The sequence below is a fragment of the Anopheles cruzii genome, chromosome 3 (genome assembly GCF_943734635.1).
Source record: "Anopheles cruzii chromosome 3, idAnoCruzAS_RS32_06, whole genome shotgun sequence".
NCBI classification, from domain to species: Eukaryota; Metazoa; Arthropoda; class Insecta; order Diptera; family Culicidae; genus Anopheles; species Anopheles cruzii.
Genome location: NC_069145.1, coordinates 61,449,557 through 61,469,896, shown reverse-complemented (window position 1 = coordinate 61,469,896; position 20,340 = coordinate 61,449,557). Strand labels below are relative to the sequence as shown.

The following is a 20,340-nucleotide window of genomic DNA, read 5'->3' as shown; positions in this document are numbered from 1 at the left end:
TTTCTTCTTCCCCGTCTGCGTCTGCCCCCTCGGGCTGCTACGCGCACGGCCATCTAATGGGCCGCGGCGCAAATCGCCAATCGCGGGTTCTTTCGCGGCCCGGGAGGACTAGAGCATAGCACACAACGCAGAGGTCGGAGGAAGGGGCGAGTGGCCCTCTCCCGTCGCCACCGCTGCCGCCACTCGCCGACCGACCCTTTTAATCTCTTCGCGGCGCGCGCGCGGTCATTATGCGCGCTGGTGACAATTCTGCCCTCCGGTTGTCAGAAGCCACACGCCGCGCGCGCCAGCATCATGCTGGCCTACGTTTTTATGCTTGTGTGTGTTTGTGTGCGCGCGACCTGGCGGCAGCAGCCCCTCGAGGAAGGGAGCCCACTCCGCCACCGCCACCAGCGCGACGCGGGCGGCGAATAGTAAAAGCCATAAAAATAATAATAATAAATGGCAACAATCAACGAGAGCCAGCGACAGGAGACCTACCAACCAGCCAACCAGCAAAAGAGAGAGAGAGAGAGACACTTTAATGTAGCACCCTCTTCGGGTCCGGACCTACTCACGGTTACGCGGCGCACCCTATCTGCCGCGCCGCGCGCTGCCTAGTTCTTTTTTGGTGGGACATTAATGGCCATCGACGCTACTTCCACACGCCACACTAGGCGCGCACCTCGCCGCCAAAGCCAGAGGGAGGGAGAGAGCCTAGGGAGCATTAATTTTGGTGGTGGCCAGTGCACGTCAAACCTCCCTCCTGGTTGCCTGGTTGCTGCTGGCCCGCCGAGCCCGGGCGATCATCATAATCATTACCATCAAAAATGCTGCTGCTGCTGCTGCGGTGTCCCTCGGCGCGGACCCATTTTAGAGGTAGTTTGGAGCGAAACGAATGGATTGAATAATTCAATAAGCCGATAATGCAAATCGCAATTACAAGGTGATAAATTCTTTTTTACGAGGCCACCCGACGCAATATTGAGAGTGTGGCGCGGCTGGCTGCCGGAATTATGCCTGCCGCGCTGCATTACATCAATCACGCATTAGACAGACGGAATCGGCACTTATTGATATTGGCCGACCGACCTGGGCCAGGTCAGGGTGGCCTATGTGCCTACTGACTGCTCACTAAAAAGAACCTTGTCGAGCGAGCAAAGTGTCGCGGATTAATGTGGCTACGGAACAAGTCTGAAAGTCCACAGCAGGCAAAGACGGAAGATGGAGTTCCAAGATGTAGAAGACGAACGGAGTGGTGTGCAGTGTACCCTAGAGTACGGTACGGTCATGTAGGTTAATGCAAAAATACTGAATGAATTAAAATTATATCCAAACAGGGAAAATAAATTGACCTATTTTTATAGACACGACTTCAACCAAAAAAGTATCAGTCGAGTTTTGCTGAGTGTTTGGTGAGATTGGCGTGGAATCGTCTCCTATGAGCTGCTTGCCATCGGGCCAACGCCTAATTCGGACCTGTATTGTATCGATAGTAGACGGATACATCGGCAAGAAATTGATAGAAACTCCGGGGTTTTGGCTGAAGCACCTTATAAAGACGACTATACAGGTCAACGAATAAAATGGCACACCTTTGACCCAAATCGGATCATTCTAACGGCACTGAATGAGGCTCCAATTTCGTACAAAAAATAATGGAAGGCTTTTCAAATGTTTTTATTTGATGAAGTTAAAAAATAGCTTAAATGAATCTTTTCTTAATTCAAGCTTTAAATTTACCTAGTGACCACCTTTAAATAGAACCTTCGATGCAGTTTTATTCAACAGTTTATTTTATGCCAAGCATTTTTTACCAAACATCAACATCCAAAGAAACATGCTAAATAATATATTCAACAATGCAACCTTACAAAGCGACTAACAACACGAGCTTCTTGTGCCATTGGCCATTGGTCGCCCGCCGTGGGTCTGTGCGAGCGAAAAGGCGTTAAATAAATAATTCCTTTTACACCGCGTGTTTCGAGGCGCATAAAGTGGAAAAGGTAAAAACCACGAAACAACAGTTAGCCGCTACTCGGAGACACCTTGGCGACCACCAGCACCACCATTCCGCTGCCATTCCCCAGCACTGCACAACGCACACTGCATTTTCATGAAATAGTTTTAATTAATTTGAACGAATAAAATGCGACAGCGCACAACATAACACAGCATAACATAGCATAAGGAGCGACAGACTACGGCACACTCCACAACAGACCACACAGACAAAAAACGGCAAAACACATCCTTAAGTAGGGCACCCCGCCGCCGCCGCCGTACGGATTCGAGCAGTGCAGCAGTAGGACCGCTCGCTCGCTCGCTTCGGGCCCTTTGAGCCTACGGAAAAGCATCGCAATCTTGCCGCAATCTAATGTGTGCCCTTTTTTATTCGGACCCAAATGCCTGTAGCGCACATTTAGAGGTCTCCTTAAAAGCCTCTTTTTGCCGTGTTTTTGTCTACTCCGCGCGAAGCGCTCTCGTTCGTTCGTGGCCTTTCCCAAAGGTAGTGCCGCTGAAGCCCCGAAATAGCTTGCTGGGGGGACTGCTGTAATAACACCAGAGCAGACAGAGAGTAAGCATAAAACGGTCCTCTTAATGCATCGGCGAACTAAGGTACCGGCCGAGGGACGGAGCGACGAAGCGGTGAAGCCAAACGGTGCGAGAGAGAGGGAATCATAAAAACAACTCCGAAAGGGTGAAATGAGTTTAAAATGGAACCAAAGTTTTTTTTTTCCACTGGTATGGTCCCCGTTGTCAAACGTTAAAGGAGAGCAGGAGACTATTGCCCCAAAAAGGACGCCGGAACGACGTCGTGATGGGTGCGCGCACCAGGTCCTGTGTGGTGCACTTCAATGCACTCCGCATCCTTCTCCGATGCGGCCGTCGGTTGAAGAGAGTGCGGGCTGTGCTGAGGAGGCTGAAGAAGTAAATTATAGAGTAGGACCTCTCCATGCACGCACACACCGACCGTGGCCAGAAGCGGAGGAGCAACATAGGACAGCACCACCACACGCGCGCGCGTGCCAACCAAATCAAACCAACCCGAAGCGCGCGTACGGTTCTCGGAGGATCCTTTTGGGTCGGCAGCATAAGAGATCCTTTTTACGCCTCGTCGAGGTCTAGAACGCAAGACGCAACGTCGATGTGTGTGTGTGTCGGTGGTGGTGGTGGTGGCGAGGAGCAGGCCGTTTTGAAGCCCACGAACCCACGAAACGGCACCAAAGCGTGACGATACGCCGCGCGCAAGGACGATACTTTAGAGGGCACTTGGGTCGCCAACGGAGTAGTAAAGGAAACCGATCTTTTCGGTTCGGCTGCCGGAACGGGAGCGCCTTTCTGTGTGTGTGTTGGTGTGATGGATTTATCGTTACGGCGAGAGAGGCCATCATGATGGCCGAAAGGACGAGACGATGGACGGGAAAATAATAAAAATAATAACACCGTAAAGTGGAGGAGACCGGAGCAGGGAAGAAAGAGAGAAAAGGAAAAAAGCGCTCAGCCGAAGGCACGGACGTGAAGGGCCCGCATTATACGCCAACAGATGTTTTCCTCGGCCAGAAAACCAGACCCACGGGCGAACCTTTGAGCGGCGCGCCGCAGCACCTACGTTCCTCGGCCTGCAGCGAGCCCGTAAACGGACGGTCCCGAATGTAAGGTTATGTTGGTGGCGGAGGATCGTCGTGTGCCGGAGTTTGGAAAGTGAACGAGAAGGAGCAGCTCCCTGGTGGCGGCAGTGGTGTAGCCCAGAGCCCAGGACGACGCAAATCCGACGTCGTCGTCGTGAAGAAGAAGCAGCAACAGAACGCGGAAAGGAAACTAAAATTCGTCTCGCATCAGCAAACCCTTCGGTCGTTGGGGAACGCCGTAGAAACGGGAAGCAAAAAAGCGGACACCGACGCCCGCGAAGAGTAAGGTCCCCGCACTGGCCGGAAAAAAATAACAACAACCGGAAGGGTGAAGATATGTAAATCGAACACAAAACACCAACACAAACGATGGTGGTGGCTGCGGGCGGTGTTCGCGAGAAAGCTTTATATGCTGAGGGTCCTTCCTTTTCCGAAGGGGATATTGGCTCTGCTCTGCAGCACCCATAACCGATCGCAACCGATGATCCATGAAAACCATCAAATGTCGTACTAGGTGGGGCGCCTTTGAGGTGTCTAATTGCTTCAGTCAGCAAAACTAAGCTGCTCGATTGTTTTGTGTTGCCAAAAGCATGCAATAATCGTACCCATGGGTGATATTGTAGCGAATTACCCTGTATATCTTCCAACTGCTTTTCTGTTTGGCTTAACCGGTTGTCGAGCAGTATTCGAGCACTCGAGCACATGCATGTTGTAAACATACTGAGCAGGGTGCGGTTATGTATAGCATTCAGAGCCTTCGTGTTAGTTCAGATATTCGAGGAAACGACGGACGTTCAACTGCTTTCTAATTACTAAATTATTTCAATATTTATATGTTTTGTTTTCCGTTTCAATAGAATCAGCTGACAAAGATTGGGTATTCGTTCATTGATGTCAAGTTGAAACACATGGGCTGAAAAGGGTCGGGCCTAACCCAGAAATAACGCTAGTCTTATTGCATTCATCGCTGAAATTCCACTCATAAGTTTGTGAGCCATTGTACTTAGAGTGACACTACTTTTGTCATTTTCAAAACAATGGATCAAACACAAATTTGGTGTTTTTATGTTACACTGTTTCTTGATGGGAAAAACTACCGTTTATGCGAAGCAATGGCTTGACAATTGTTATAAAGACTCCATCAGAAAAAAAACTATAAAACGTTGGTTTGCTGTGGTCGTCGTGATCGTCAGACACCGATGATAACACCAAACAACATTCATAAAGTTCACAAAATCAGTTTGTATGATCGAAATTCATTGCCGCGTTTTCTCATTGTTAACCAAAAACAAGAACGGGTTGATGATTCTGAGTAGTGTGCAAATTACATGAATTGAACTTCGAATTGTTCCCATATCCAGCGTATTCGCCAGATTTGACTCCATTCGACTACTAGCTATTTGCAGACCTCGAAAAAATTCTCATCGGTAACAAAACTCGCTCGAATGCAGTGATTATGAAATTAGGGACGATTTTAAGGCAAAAGATCGTTCTAAAAAAACTGAAAGATTGTGTGGCCCATCGTGGAGATTATGTTGTAGCTAATAAAGCCAATTTCGAACAAAGAAAACAAGCGATTTATTTCTTAGGCTCGGCACTCTTCATCCCATGTGTCATAAGGTCTAGAGTCTGAGGCCAAATTGATTCGAGAATTTTTAAAACTGTTTTCTAATGGAAAGATTGCGCAAAAACATCAAATTATGTTAATGTTGGCACTACAAATAAAAATGCGTTTTCAAGAGTACATCGAAACAAGAAATGTAAGCCCCAAAACCTGTACAAAAGAGGTCAAGATTGTGATTTTTCATCAACAGCGCGGAAGTCAAAATTGAATTCTCTCCTCTTTGGCTCGCAAACATTAAAAAGTCTCACAAATTATTCAAAAACATATGCAAATTTATTAATTTAGCGATCAGTTTCAGTGAAAGTTCAGGGATCAAGCCGGTGGTAGTCCGCAACAATTTGGCTTTGGCCAACAGCAACTGGCCCATCAGCGGGGGGCCCCCCAACACACACGCAGCGGGTTCCGTTGGCTGTGTGTTGTTGCTGGGTTGCGATGTTGCGAAACGTGTAATGCGGCCTAACACACAAATTAGGCACATTTCTTGGCCGCAGTTGGGTTTGGAGTTTAGTTTTGTCCGCGAAAACCGGACGGGCTCCGAACTCCGCAACAGGAAAAGGCTCTCAGAAAGAAATGCACACGAAAAAAATAACAACAACAACAGTCAAGGAAAAGCACACACACACACGGGCCGAGAGCGGGACATGCTCGTAAGGGGCGCGGCGACTCGTCGGCGCATTAAATCGAACAACTTTGCACCTTGTCAGCGTCGTCAGTGGGGCGGGTCGCGGGTTGGCGCGTGTGCTTTTCGTTTCGGTTGCACCGTTTTGCCAGATTTGTTGCCAGCCTCGCGCACCACAGGGTGTCGCTTGGTAAGCCTTCCCTTCCCGCCGACCGGCCGGGCGCGCTTGGAGGATTAGTGATAGCGATTTGGGCACTGCCCGTGCGGACACAAGTTGCACAACGGTCTCTCTCCTTGCCGTGTGTCGTCGACAATAAAATATCGCCACGGCCACCTAACGGGCCGGGTCGATGTTTCCCGTGGTTTTTGCCGCAAATCCGGTTCGATATGCGCGCCCGCCCAGTCCAGAGCGCGGTGGACACTTGCGGCACAGCATAACCGCGACAACACGACAATAATGGTCGGCAGAGTTCGAGGAGCGCGGGGATATTTCGTAAAACCGCGCGCGCGCCAATCGGTGGTGCCGCCGCTGGTCCATTTGGCCACCACGAGGAGGTGTCCTTCGATCTTGATATGTTTATTAAATGGCTCGGGCTGTGCGGCGGTGCGCAACATTAACCGGCACCCCGCCCGGGGGTGCGCACACGCCTCGGAACAGCCTCGGAAAGTCGGCCACATTAATGTCCAACATTAGTAGCCCCGTGCGCACACACACACACACAGGGACACCTAATAATAATGTGCTGTAAATTTGAGCCATGGCACGGAGCCCGCCACTGATCATTAATTGATCCTTTAAATAGCAAAACATTGGCTCCGGGCGCACATTACTCAGCGCGCGGATAAATCTTTCGGCCCCCTAGAGGGAGCCGCGGCCAGAGAAGTGAGCAACCGACGCGGTGTGTTTCCCGCGCGTTCCTCGACGAAATATGCCGATCCCCGGGAGCAGCGACACTTCCGTTTCGAGGGTATTTAATTTAAAGTAAACAGCACCATCTCGTAACGAAATTTTACGACCCATACAGAACAAGGGGCCGCGGCTCTGTGAGCGAGCACTTGAGAAAGGGCAACCCAGTGAGCATCACCGTTATCTGTCACGTCATGTCTGCCCCTTTAAAGTGACGCGACCTATTTCGAAACGACCCTCTCGATGTCGCCAGCCCAAAAACTTGTGTCCCCCTGAACGATGGTTCCCGGGCTTTTCGGGTCCGCTTCTTTCCTGATCGAAACGTTGTGTGTATCCTTTTCCGTTTTACGAGATTTTACGACATCCTTCTCCCGACAGCACCGTTCGTTATTATGCGCGACAGTTCCAGGGTCCTCCGCCAGAAAGCCGGGACCGCCGGCCGGCCCGGCGGGCATGTGATGGAATAATACGAAAATGATGAGCCAGCGGAAGCTATAAATGATACAGACGCGGCGGAAAGGAAAACGCATCCCGTCGCATCAGCTCGCCTCGACGGAAGTTCGCCGTTACGCCCCTCTCGAGAAGCGCTCGCGCCAGGAGTGTCCTATTTCGTTCGGTTTGATCCGCTTTGATTACTCCGAACACAGACACACCAGCGGAACAGGTTTCCACCGGCGTCGTCGTCTTCAGGATTTTGTTAGTTTTAAGACCCACCCGGGATCGTTCGGTCGGGGTCGTCCTTTCCTGTCGCTGGATCCTGCGGAATTCGCCGGAAGAGGCAGTGCGGTGAACGTGAGGTAGGGCTTTTTCTCGCCAGAGTCTAGGCGCGGGGCGAAGGCTATAGAAAGTCGATTTAAATACCTGCATCGTGGCGCTGGCTTCCCGCAGCATCCGCCGGCGCTCCTCAGGCCAAAGCAGCGGGGCCAGTTACAATAGTGCAGAGAGGGAAGCGGCGCACAAAAAATAGGCTTTCCAAAAGACATCGCACACACACGGGCGAGAGTAGAAAAGGCCAAAAAAGGGCAAACTTCCACGGACCAAAAAGGACCCACGAGAAGGATGCAAACACAGGGAGCGGGAGCGAGAGGTGCGCTCCACCGCCATTCGGGCTGAAGGATGGCTCTGCTGGCAGCAGCAGGATGGATGGGCGCAGTAAAAGGCGCTGCTGCGGGGCTACGAAGAGCCAACCCAAGAGAAACCGACCGAAAACGACGACGACGGAAAGGACACGCGAGACGGCAGGCCAGACGGGCGTCCGTGTGCGCAGAATGGTGTCAGGAGAGGCTCCGTCCGGCGCGACAGCTGGCATCGTGCCCGAGCTCGTTGGTGCCGGCGAGGGAGAAAAGATATCGGCGCGGACCAGGGAGGACCGACACGAATCTTCCTCCACAATCAAGTTCCATAGTCTCTTCCGCGCGGTGGATGATGCGCCGGAGTAAGGTTTTCTTCGCCTTCGCCGGTTTCTCGTCGTGTTCCGTTCGGTGGTCCCTTCTTGAGGTTATAATTATTTCTCGTACGGCTCGCTAGAGTCCAGAAAATCGTGGTCGAAAAAAAAGGTACGGAAATAGTGTCAAATCATTTTTGTTTCTTCTCTCTCCGTCGCGCGCGTTGTCTCTGTCTCTTTGCAAAGCCGAGATGATTGGCCGACGTGGTAAAGTCAAACTTCCGTGCCGTGGGGTTCGCCGGGCAAGGATTCGATCAAAGTCAAGAAGTGAACCATTTCTCGCGCGGTTCACAACTCGAACCACTGTCTCTCTCTCTCTGTTTCCTTCTCACACACGTTGCTAAGGCAACCGAATCATTGGTGAAATGAAATTAATTCGAGAGCTCGTCAGGGCGGCTTCCTGGCCGCCGTTAACGTTGATTAACTCCCTCCTTGACTTGGCCGGCAAATTTGTGGCCATTAAAACGAAACTTTTCGCTGGCGTTCGAGGCGTGCGACACCCATCATTTCGGAACACGTCCATTACGCGCTCTTTTCTGGAGCGTGGCCCACTTTCCGTACACTCGGACGGTGCAGACCATCTCTCGTTTGGACCGGTTTTTTAGGATTGCATTTCAAATAGCCTCAAATTTAATGGATTCTTTTATTGCCAAACTTGCGCGAGACGGTACCTAGAGAAAAGCTGCGCCAGAGAGCACCAGAGCAAGAAGCATAGTTTTTAGATGCCGCATGTGCCGTATTCTTAATTGACAAAGGCTCAGTTCTTAACCTTCTCCGCACACCCACACACACACACACACACACACACACTCACCCAACACAATGGTGTGTCCCTTCGCTCGCTGGGGAAGCATAAATTACCGCTGCATCTCATGCCACCGTGCTGTGCCATGTATTTTTGTCCATCACATTTCGTTCAAACCTTCGTCCGAAGGGCCCCGATTTTCTTCGTCATAATTTATTTTGAGGAAAGCAAAAAACCGAAAATCCCTTTTCACGACTCGCCTAATGCATCGGACCCATTTTTTCCTATACCATCGGCTCCGACTGCCTGCCTGGCGATCGGCTCATAGCCAGGCCAGCCTCCAGACATCGTGTGGTTGGTGCACCTTTTTGTGCTGAAAAGAAAAAGGCGATTCGAAGCGTGCCTATGCATGCGGTCTCTCGGCCGGTGATCGTCGTTTGTGCTTTGCTCCGCTTGTTTGATTTTGCGCCGTGCGCCGAGAAAGACAAGAGACACTCTTTATGTTCGTCCCGTCCCGGGACATTTCAAGCAGAACCCGCCTAAGGCCACACCGTTCCGAAGTGCCAAGTGTGTGGCTCGTGGCACAGCAAGGCACCCCCCTGCTTTGTCCCGCAATTAATGCAAGGCGAAGGACAGGTGCGATGCGGGGAAACTTTCCAACAGAGAGAGAGAGAGAGAGAGAGGGAGAGTTCACTGGAACCCAGCAGAACACAGACGAATAAAAACCATAACAAATTTGGTAATTAAAATATCCCAACATATGGGGAACTCAAAATCACAAACCCCCCAAACCGCCCCCCCCCCCCCCGGCGGGGGGGGGGGGGGGCAACTGGCCATAAAAAAACTATGTAGCAACATGAACGACGCATATAAGCGGAGCGTAACCCCCCGCCGATCCCGAGGGAGATGCAGAGGAATCAGAGACTAACTACACCTTATGGTCATCAAACCTCGCCCGAGCGGGAGCGCCCGGTTCATTGTCCTGCAGTAACCTCTACTCGGTTTACCGAACGGTGTGTGGAGCAGCCCCAATCGAAAAAAGCCGAAACGCGGGGCCCGAAAATCTTAGACCCAAAAGGGACAACCAAACACGCTGGCCCTCGCGCTCTATCTCTCTTCTTCTCGCTGAACGACAGACTGGAGGAGATCCTTGCGCTCCTTCACGGCGCGCACAAACTAGAGCCACGCATCACCTGCTGCCGCATGAATTCAGAAAAAAACGCGGACCGACACACGAGAGAGACAGGCGGCGATGGGCAGCAATGCACCAATTCCACCCCGTTCTCCACCCTGGGACCTCCTTTCTGCGTAACCTACAAAGTAAGATTGCACCTGAAACACGCTCCAGATCGCCGATGCTGCTGCTGTTGCCGGTCGCCGCGTCTCGTCCGTCGCTTATGTGTGTTTGCATATAATCAGTACATCCGCATCCTTCGCGAACCCGGCACTTACCACGCCATTGTCCATGCCGCCATATGGTGACTGGTAGCCCGCTTTTTCTGCAACAGAGAAACGAGAAAGAAAACGAAAAAAGATTTCAGTTCGATGAAGCTCTTCACGGTGCGTTTATGTGTGTGTGAGTGATTGGCAAAGAAAGATAGGGTTTTCTCGGGATCTTCTTCTACTCCCGTTTCGGTTCTCTTATTTTTCGTTGTTGGTCAGTTTCGTGTGTTCCTCTCCTGCGCGGGGCCCGGGGCACCGAAACACCTTTCGCGGGCGCGCGCGCGCGCGCGTCCGCCGTCTTTTCGGTAAATTAATCAGCAGCGAAAAGCGAGAAGAAGGAAAAGCTCCAGAAGCAAAATAAACATATGCCCCCCCGCCACATCCGCGTGTCCTTCCGCAGCGAGCGAATCCTTGGGCATCCACAACCCGCGGTGGCGGCGACGGCGGCGGAACACGGCGCATAAAATAAATGTGAATGGCCTCGGACGTGCGCCGATCACTCGCTGCCCAAGTAGTCGCGTGCACGCGACCAAAAAGGACCCCATACTCGCCGGCGGCGATACCACCACCGACCACCGACCGGCTGCTGACCGGAAGAGCCTCGAACGAAACGGGCTGAACGAGGCAGGCACGCTTCGCAAAAAAAACGAAAGACTTGCGATCGGCGACCAGCGACGAACCTCGCGACGTGTGCGCGCGCGCGCGCCCGACGATAATGATGCCCGCGAAACGGAGCCAAAAACGATGATAACAACCGATCGGGTGGACACGAAGGAGAACCAGGAGGGGTGCTCTCGGCACTCGTTGGAAAAAATTATGCGTCTGTCGCGTCTGTTGACGATCTTCAAAATGCGGGCCTCCAGCAAAAAAAAGGTTCCCCGAAATCGACGAAGATCGGCGAGAGAGAGACAGATAGCGAGTCAGAAAACCAAAATCAGATTCTCCACTCTTCGCGCTGCCTCAATCAGATCCGTCCCAGCTGCTGCTCTGATCCGGCCCCGGACAGAGAGATCCTTCGAAATGGCAGTTTTCTCCCCAATTCCAAACCACACACACGGGGGGAAAAGGTAAAAAAAAACGTAATAAAACCGAAACATCTGGCCTCGCACACAGTCTCACACTGACCCGGACCTCTATGGAGCGTGCGTAGCCGCCCCCCGTGGCCGGACGACCCGAAGGCAGCAGCGGCACTTTGTCCTCGACTTTCAGACATTAAACTCTTTGCCCACAGAAGGAGCAGAAGAAGTTGATTGTCCGATGGCCGCCGCCGCCCCTTCTTCTTTGGCGGGCCCGGCGGACCCGCATCCTTCTTTGCCGTGGTGCGGCGCGGCGAGAAACCATAAATATGTTAATAATTGCATCGTATCACCTGTACCCCTGGTGCCAGAAGAGAGTTTCGTTTCTATTTTGGGCCCCCGTTTTTCGACTCGCCGTCGCTTCGTGGTGGCTCGTGGTGGGGTCCATTGGCCGAAGGAAGGACAAGACGGGCGCGCGCTCGCAAAAACGGAATTGGCATCACAGCATGGGGACTGCGTCAACTTTTTGGTGCGGCGCAACGCAGGGGAATGATCATCAGGGCGCGTGTGTCGCGCGCCGTTTTAAGCACACACACGCTGTCATCCCGGGCCGGGGGCCTTCCGCGAACCACGGGCAGATCCTTTCATGCAAACGTCCCGTGATCGTCCCCCAGCAAAAAGGGAGCTTGACTTCGCCAGGGGAGCACGACGCAAGGGTTGTTGATTCTCGGTTGCCGGCTGCTACCACCCGAACCCAGGACACGGGGCAACAGTAGTCGGCCCCGAAAGTACTGCCGCCACCAGTTACACGGTGGTGTTGGGGAGCCTCGCGTAGGGCGCCCCAAACTAATGCAACGGTACCGCGCGGCGCAGCAGGACCCGTGATTAAGGAACCGCGAAAGCGAGGACCCGCGAGTCCGAATCATGGAAATTATTTTTTTCGGGACCAAACCCCTTTTCGCGAAACGGGTTTCCGCGCGCGCGCACACACACACAGGTGGAATTGGATACGTCTTTTGCGACACACAGTTTATTAACCCCGGGAGGGATTTGAGAGAATGTGACGGTTTGATTTCATACGGCAGCGAAATTGGCGACAAATTAGGGTTCGCCCCGCTGATATGGGCAGATGGTCCCTGTCTGATAAAGCGGCCCCAGAGTACCAGAGCATAATATGTATGTGGCCGTGGGTACATTACTGGACCTCTATACTTTGCTTCTTCTTTGGGGCTATGCCGTCAAGAAGACGCATGCGCTGCGCTGCTGTCATAATTCATGTCCTTAATGATTTATTTACAGTCGGCGAAAAGGCGAAAAATAAAGTAAAACACTTGTTTTAATCTGATGGAAGATACGGAAACAATTATGTTCGGGTAGATTAATCCATGTTGAATTTCTTTGATCGGCCCTTCGAACATTACGAGGCTGTTCTGAAATGTTTCCGAAATGACAAAGATTCAAGATATTCCCACATTGTCACCAACATAGGGACGATGCTCCCTGTCCTATGAGCGCAAGCTTCAGATGAAAGGACGATAAACAAATCACTTTTAGCTAGATCTGGTTAATAAGCATCAAAAACCGTAATTCGCGGATTTTCGCAGGGATAGTCTTCTCATGTCTAAATGTTGATTAAAAATGAGTTGAGTAAAAATATCTTCTGCCATCTAAAACAACTCGGTGGTCGTCTAGCACCAGTTACAGTGCTTTTGGCAATGTTTTTTTTTCTATAACTGCAGAATTTGGACGTCCCGACAGCGCTTAAGGTTTAAATTCAGCTGCCCAAAATTTCAGAGTGTTAAGTGATGGTGTGAAGTCCCTGTAGCGACCTCGTCATAATGATATCGAGCAGTCGAGCAGCATCGTCGAGCAGCTTTAACGAATATCGTCAAGTATTCATTGACCAGTTTTCTCCGCACAATCGAAGATTACTTAAAACAGTTTATTTGTGACACTCAACGGTATCGGACGTACTAATCTATATCTCCCGATCTCAAATATAAAAATAAAGAAATATCAAGATTTCTACATCCCCATAAACAGAATTCAACACATCTTCGATTTGAAGTTTTGGTGAGTAACTGTTAAAAGATTCACCAACCAAATTCACCAGCTTTCATTTGCTAGCGCTGTCACCATGTTGAAGTCGGAAACATATCAGACCATCCCTGTACATAAAATAATATCTAAGGACCCAACAAAGATAGCTGGTGCTAATAACTTTCGATACGGTGTCGAACAATTTTCATCCTGAGTGGTCACATCTCGTGCCGAGTCCTCCGATCATCACTACGAGAGCATAGGCTCGCCCGCAGGCTGCGTCGTCCTGGGCAACCACAATCAGCCTCGACCACCGGTTGCTCCTTCGGTTGGGGAGAGCATAAAAAACCATTCCCCGTAACGTTGACGACAACATAGTCGGCCTCAACACGGTTCGACCACAATGTTGTGTAAAACCTCTCTCTCTCGCTCTTTCTGCCCGTTGGCCATTGCCGTGCAGGAGGACGTATAAAGACAGCGATTAAAAAAAACAGAGCACCCTCGCCGAGGTACCCCCAGGCGTTTTATGCGGTACCGTCGCTTGGAGGAAAACGGACCCCGAGAGCGACTGTAGTCCCCCCGGGGGCTCGCTGGCTGTCAGTAGCAGCAGCAGCATGTGAGGGAATTCGGGAAACATTCCGTACACCCACTACTCGCCCTACATACACACACACAGACACAGGCGGGCAAACAGGCCGCTGGCGAAACTGGTAGACGATGAAGCTATATCCCTGTGGCGGGGGCCCCGTCGTCGGTTGGTCGGTCGCGGGTATGTTTGCTTGTCAATCTCTCTATCTCTCAATCACTCCCCTGGTGTCTTTCCTTCGGCTTCGGCGGCCGCCGAGGTCAGGAAACGGCAACCGACTTCAAAACATTCAAAACAAATATTGATAAACTCCTACACCCCGTGGCGCGCGGTGGAGCAGCAGCTGGCGACGCGTGCCCGACGCGGCCGGGCGCGGACCCGGGAGCGGAATATAAACATAAACTGTTGCACCAACCAACCCACCGCCCCCTAATTCCGGGCCTCCTTCTCACTCTCACTCTCTCTGTCTCTCAATGTGTTTGGGCCGCTCGACGTTGAATCCGACGAGCGCCATGATATGGATGCCTTTTTATCTGGGGTCCACGTCCACGGACGGCACACATTGATGTGTTCGTGTCTGTGCCAAAATAATGGTGTTCCACATCACGTTGTTCCTTGCGTTGCTAATTGTTGACCAAGGCTACATCGGTCGCCATCAGAAGGACGAGAGACAGAAAGATCAAAGGACGGTCATAGCAAAATATCTAAACGAATTAATTTGTTTTTATAGATGAAACTAATTCGAATATTTCTTGCACGATACTCGGGACATGACCGACAAAAGGAAACAATAACGTGCTTCTATTATTCATTTAAAATTAGTAAAAAAGCATTTTAGAAGCCTAAGCGCACGTACGGTGTACGACATTATTTATTTTATTTCGTATTGGTATTTATTTATTTATTTCTATTGCCTTAATTCCGACAGGAAAGAGTTCGAGCGTTCGTTCGACCTCAGTGCTGACCCTCCTATAGAGCTTAGTGCTCGGAAAGCGTTTCATATCCATTACCATTAAACCGTCACAAATAAATCGTCATCAGGTCCGTACATTTGTGTTTGAACCATTAAAATAAAGTTATTAAATAAGAATATTGAGAACTGTTGAAGCGGGTGAAACTCTTTAACAAAACTGTTTTTAGCATTTGTTCGCCAGTGAGTTGATGGTTCATTATTGAAAGTTAGTTGTACCGCAAATTTGTCTCTAGGCAATAGCGGGAATCAGTCGTGTTTTCTCAAAAGAAACGGTCCAAATTTTGTTTATCAATTTGTTATTTTTCAAAAACATTGTAAGAAATCAACGGAAATCAGTCGAGGTCGATGATTGCGATAAATTTACGCTGTAGTTTGTCCTATTGCGATGGGCTTATGAATCACTTCAAGTTATTCCGCGAATTGATAATACACAAAGGTGATAATCAATTGTTTTTTTCTATTATTTTATTCGACTGAAATAGTTAACGTAAACTAGGATTAGTTTTTTACGGGATAAGGAACCACTCGAAAACAATTCCACCTTACAAAAAACAATTCCAACTTAAAGCGCTCGACATAGCCCACTTTCAATTGGGTTGGATTACTTAATAATTGATGAATCGCCAGGAATTAATTTGAACTCCCCCGAATTTACTAGCCCAAAGGTGTTCCACCTCAAACCAAAAAAAAAAAAAAAAGACCGACTGATATCCTGACGACGCAGCGCGAATCGGATTAGGGACTTAGTCCCTCACTACAAATACGGCCCCGACCAGCGAGAAGCCCACCCCCGTTTGGAAAAGGAATTCGGGCATTCACACACACACACACGAGGCCAGTCAGCTAACCGCACACACATATGTTGCGAATCAACACGCATCGCGAGCACCGAAAATTCGTGGAACTCTCGGTACGGTGCGGCACCGCGGCAAAGTTGGGTTGTTGTCACAGGATAAACAAAACCCCACCCGATCCCGATCCCGCCCCTGCGCCGCGGTGGATTTACGATATTTTCCACCCGTCTGCAGACACCCTTTTTTCTTTTTTGGGGAGAAAAAATGGGTCGTGGAAAGAATGGCTTGTTAACCGGGGAGGACCGGAGAGCGAACGGATTGAGATTGATATGGTCGTGTTTTTGTGACGTCGAATCAGAAGCCTCCAATCTTGACGCGATCTGGCTTGAACTAACCGACGAATCTATCGGATCGCTTGCTGGAAACATTACTACTCAGCATATTTTGCCCATCAATGAAAAGCTTGACAGCTGCTCCGAAGCACCGAAAACTTCTCGTGTACTCAAATCCTAAACGAACCGTTTAACCTTGCTCCGGAGGCGCTTCCTGAGCTGCACCTGTCAAACGTCAACATTAGGCTCATCTCATCCGGAGACCGGAGCATCACCGACGAGCCCGCATTATTGGGCTCCGTCGGAGGACCTCCTCTGTGCCACTGGCATAATTCCCGACAACTTCCACCAACTTCTCCAAGCGCACACGAAGTAGCACCGTCATCATGCGTAGACGGATTATGCTGGCTGTGCTCGATCGATCGTCAGCGGACCGGATGTGGATCCAACACGGGAGGAAGAAGCAGAGAATCGAACGGATCGTGTCACACGGGGTGATGCTGCTGCGGCGCTGTCAGAATTGGTTTTCGGATGTCCCGGGACGCATCCCTGCGCTCTCTCGGCCGTCTAATTACTTGCGCCGCCTCAACACGCAACTCGCGCGTAAGGTGAACCCCGATGATCGTACCTTTCCACTACCGAAATAGGAACACACAGACACACGCGTGCGCATCACGGATGCTGATCTCCCTCTCTCTCTCCCTCTCGATGGTGGTGGTCTTTGGTGCGATTCACACTCACGGTTTCCACCCTCATCAAAGACAGACAACCGACAGACACGGAGCGCGCGACCACCGTCGTGCCCACTCCGTGACCTATCCTAATCCTCCTGCCGTGGCCTGCCCGCTGCTCGATGGTGCATTCTCCCACAACATCGCCACACACACCGGAGCACCACGAAACATGCAACAGCAGATCGTGTTTCAAAGACCCAAGAAGGGGCCAGCGGCTGCTGCGGAGAGCTGCGGTTCGAGAAAAGACCACTTTGCGGTGGCGGCGGTTCAAGTGTTCTGTGGCGGGCCCGCGACGCTAGTATCCCGCCGCGGTGGTCGCGGTACAGGGTGGTACACAAATTACATCGGCCAGCGGGTGCACAGTGCGGTTCAAGTGCTCGCACCGTTCACAGACTAGGATTTGGAACATTCCTCATTACGGAACGCAGCGCCGCCAGGGGGGAGCGCACGGAGCGGGCGACAATCGCCGAGCGATCATTAGGATTAGATGAGAGGGAGAGAGAGGGCAAAATTGCACGATCATCGTCGGAAGCCACCTCGTCGAGAGGGTGGTATGCTCGATCTCCGTGCGGTCTATGATGGGTTAATCTAGAAGGTTCCGCGGGCCGACTGAAGCTGCACTGAGTTATGTTGCTTATCTACGTTGAGAGCTTTACACGTTTCATTTCTACACTTAATGACATGAAAATCTGACCCTAATAGCCTTTTTGAGTTTGTTGTAACGAATTTAAGGTCTTTTAAATGAATTAACGGTAATTTTGTCAAACATTTGGCTATCTCGAGTCTTATGAAAACAAAAACTTAACTCAATCAGTTCCATTGATTTTGGATAGTCAAGTTTATCATTTCTTTGTGTTCCAGATAAATAAATAAATAGTTTCGGTTGACATAAAACATTCCTAGTGTAATGTTTGCTTGTGTGGCATCCGCTGCATCAATGTTAGATTGATCGCATTGAGGCCTTACAACACAAGTTCACTAGATCCGCTGTTCGTAGACTTGCCTTCTAATTGGGCTACGATCATCGTAGACGATCGCGGCTCAAGCTGTTTTCGTATTTAAGATCTTGACATCCCGTATTGACTGGTCGACATTCCTTACTCGATTTAACTTTTCGGCTCCTGTGCGATGTTTGTTCGATGCCCGGAAATAATGATCCGTTACTAGTTCTGTTCGTACGGATTTGCCTTATACAAAGTTTTACCTATTTTATTGGGCTAGTACTTTCCACTGCTTTCTATTGTAATAAGCGAATTCCTAGAATTTTTCACCTCTTTTAGATTATCGTTATATTATTTTTAGTACTACTATCTTGTGCTACCATTATAATACCTGTGAATGCAATAGGTTTTGAAAAATGATCAAATAATGCAGTTTAAATACTTTTACCTATTTTATTGGCCAGCAGTTTATACAAATTTCTTAATCACTTCTTGACTTTAATATGTACTTTGATTAGTGTCGCGATGTTTGTGCATCTATCTCTTCTTAATAACTGTTTCATTAAGTAAATCTTTTAAGTTGTCAATACGTTAAACTTACATTAATTTAAATAATTTTTCCTAGGATAAAGATTTACGATAATTTCTTCTTTGGTGGTCATCCAATTTAAAGTTAAATTAAAGCAACAGCATTTTGATTTTAATTAAACATGGTCGGTAAACATGCTCTTGTACAGTCTAATGTAGACTCATCCATCTATTAGGGCGTCATTAATAAAGAAATAAGTAAATAATTAAAATAGTTACTAGAAGAATTCAAACTTTTACACAAAATTAAGATCATATCTTTGTAGGTATCAAAAATTATCTCTATAAACAACATAATAAACATTAGACACAATTGCTGGTTGGTCATTTAATTGTACGAACCATCGGCAATCGTTCTCGGTGGCTGGGGATTAGGTGTCCCACCGGGGAAAAAAAGTGTTCCTTTTGAGCAAACCTTCACACCCAGCGACCCCTGTATGACTGCACCACCACCACCACGACACAGTAAGTGGAGCGCGTCATGTAAATCCCGTACTCGAAGCCCCAGCAGCATAGCGCCGTCGTCCGTCGCGCTATCTTACCATACTTTCTCAGCTTCGGCGCAGGGACCCAAACCACAGCCACAACATCTGTCGCCGGCACAAATAAGCATGTGCATCACGCATTCGCTCGGTGCATTCGAGGTCGTTGGCGGCGGCGGCCCCATCACCGACCGCGCACTCACATCATCTACCACCAGCATATTTCGCGGTTTCGTTTTCCAACTCTCGTCCCCTGTATCTTGATCGCCCGTTTGCGATTAATATGTTGCCAATGCCGATTGGCCAGATTGTGAGGGAGAGAAGAGCTGGCTAGCTCGTCCCCGGTACTCATCAACGTGTTGCATTTGAATCGCGATAATTCAAATCGCGAATTTTGAACCTCGCGAAACTGAGGAACTAAAAATTAATCATTTTCGAAAGGCGTCAAGCGATGGTTGCACACCACAAAAACAGGGCTTGATTGAGTAGAAAGCCACACACTTTCTCGTTCGCTCGAAGGGAGCAAATTTCGGTGGTAAATCAGGAAACGGGAATCGTGCGGGCGGAGCGGGGCTCGAGAGAGCATATGGTGCGCCATTCAGGCATCAGGGTCGCAAGGTGTTCGTTTCTGCAACAGGTCACCAAAAGTATGCCCATCTCGGTTCGGTTCGTCGCCCGGATTCCTTTCGCCGCGCCGCTATGCGCGGCCGCGATCGGAGAGCATAGCCCGAACCCACATGTTGAGCATGATAATTTTGCGCACCAGCAGGACGCGCGAGCATCAATCACCACCATCGGGGTTATGCAACTCACCACGGCAGCAGCTTGTGGTGTGAAGAGCATTTCGAGGGCAAAATCATCCTTTTCCCTTCTTCTTTGTATCGGATCTTCGAACCGAGGTCTATGATGACGATTTTGTGAAGGAGCAGGTGATTAAGATTGCTATCGATCGGTGTGATTGGAGTAGCAACAAAAAGGTCATCACCAACTTGAAAAACAGTATTTCATTAGGGTAAGAATTGGACAATTTTCAAACGCAACTCACAACGAAACTTCCCTTGAAAAGTGGGACACAAAAACAAAGTAAATTCCTACCCATTATTAAACATTAAAATATTGATAAATATTGATTTTCTAGGCCCCTTTCTAGGGCGCCATCTGTTGCAATCGAACCCCCCCATCAGATAGCTGGGATGGGCCGGTAGCGACCCAGACCCCACTCGATCGTCACGAGTTCCGCTTAGGGTACGTATTATTGGTTTGATAATTACAATAATCAACCGGCGGAACGGTGCGCCCCGCGGGCCCCGTTATCAGGAGCCTCGGGCACACAATACTTTTCGCGACAGTCCATACAGTCCGACATATGCTGCGCCTCCGTTGGCTCCGGTGTTGGCCGAGATAAAACATCATAGAAACCGAAACGAACGGCACACTACAATTTGGGTTACGAATTCCCCA

The 20,340-nt window shown here is 49.8% G+C and overlaps 1 protein-coding gene across 1 annotated transcript in view; it reads right to left on the bottom strand.

Annotated features, from left to right (window-relative positions):
* The window catches only part of LOC128272887 (protein daughterless), a 60,765-nt gene that overhangs the window by 15,942 nt on the left and 24,483 nt on the right, over window positions 1–20,340 (bottom strand). The window contains exon 2 of the mRNA XM_053010769.1: window positions 10,403–10,449. Coding sequence (XP_052866729.1) covers window positions 10,403–10,449 — 47 coding nt within the window. The remainder of the gene's footprint in view (window positions 1–10,402; window positions 10,450–20,340) is intronic.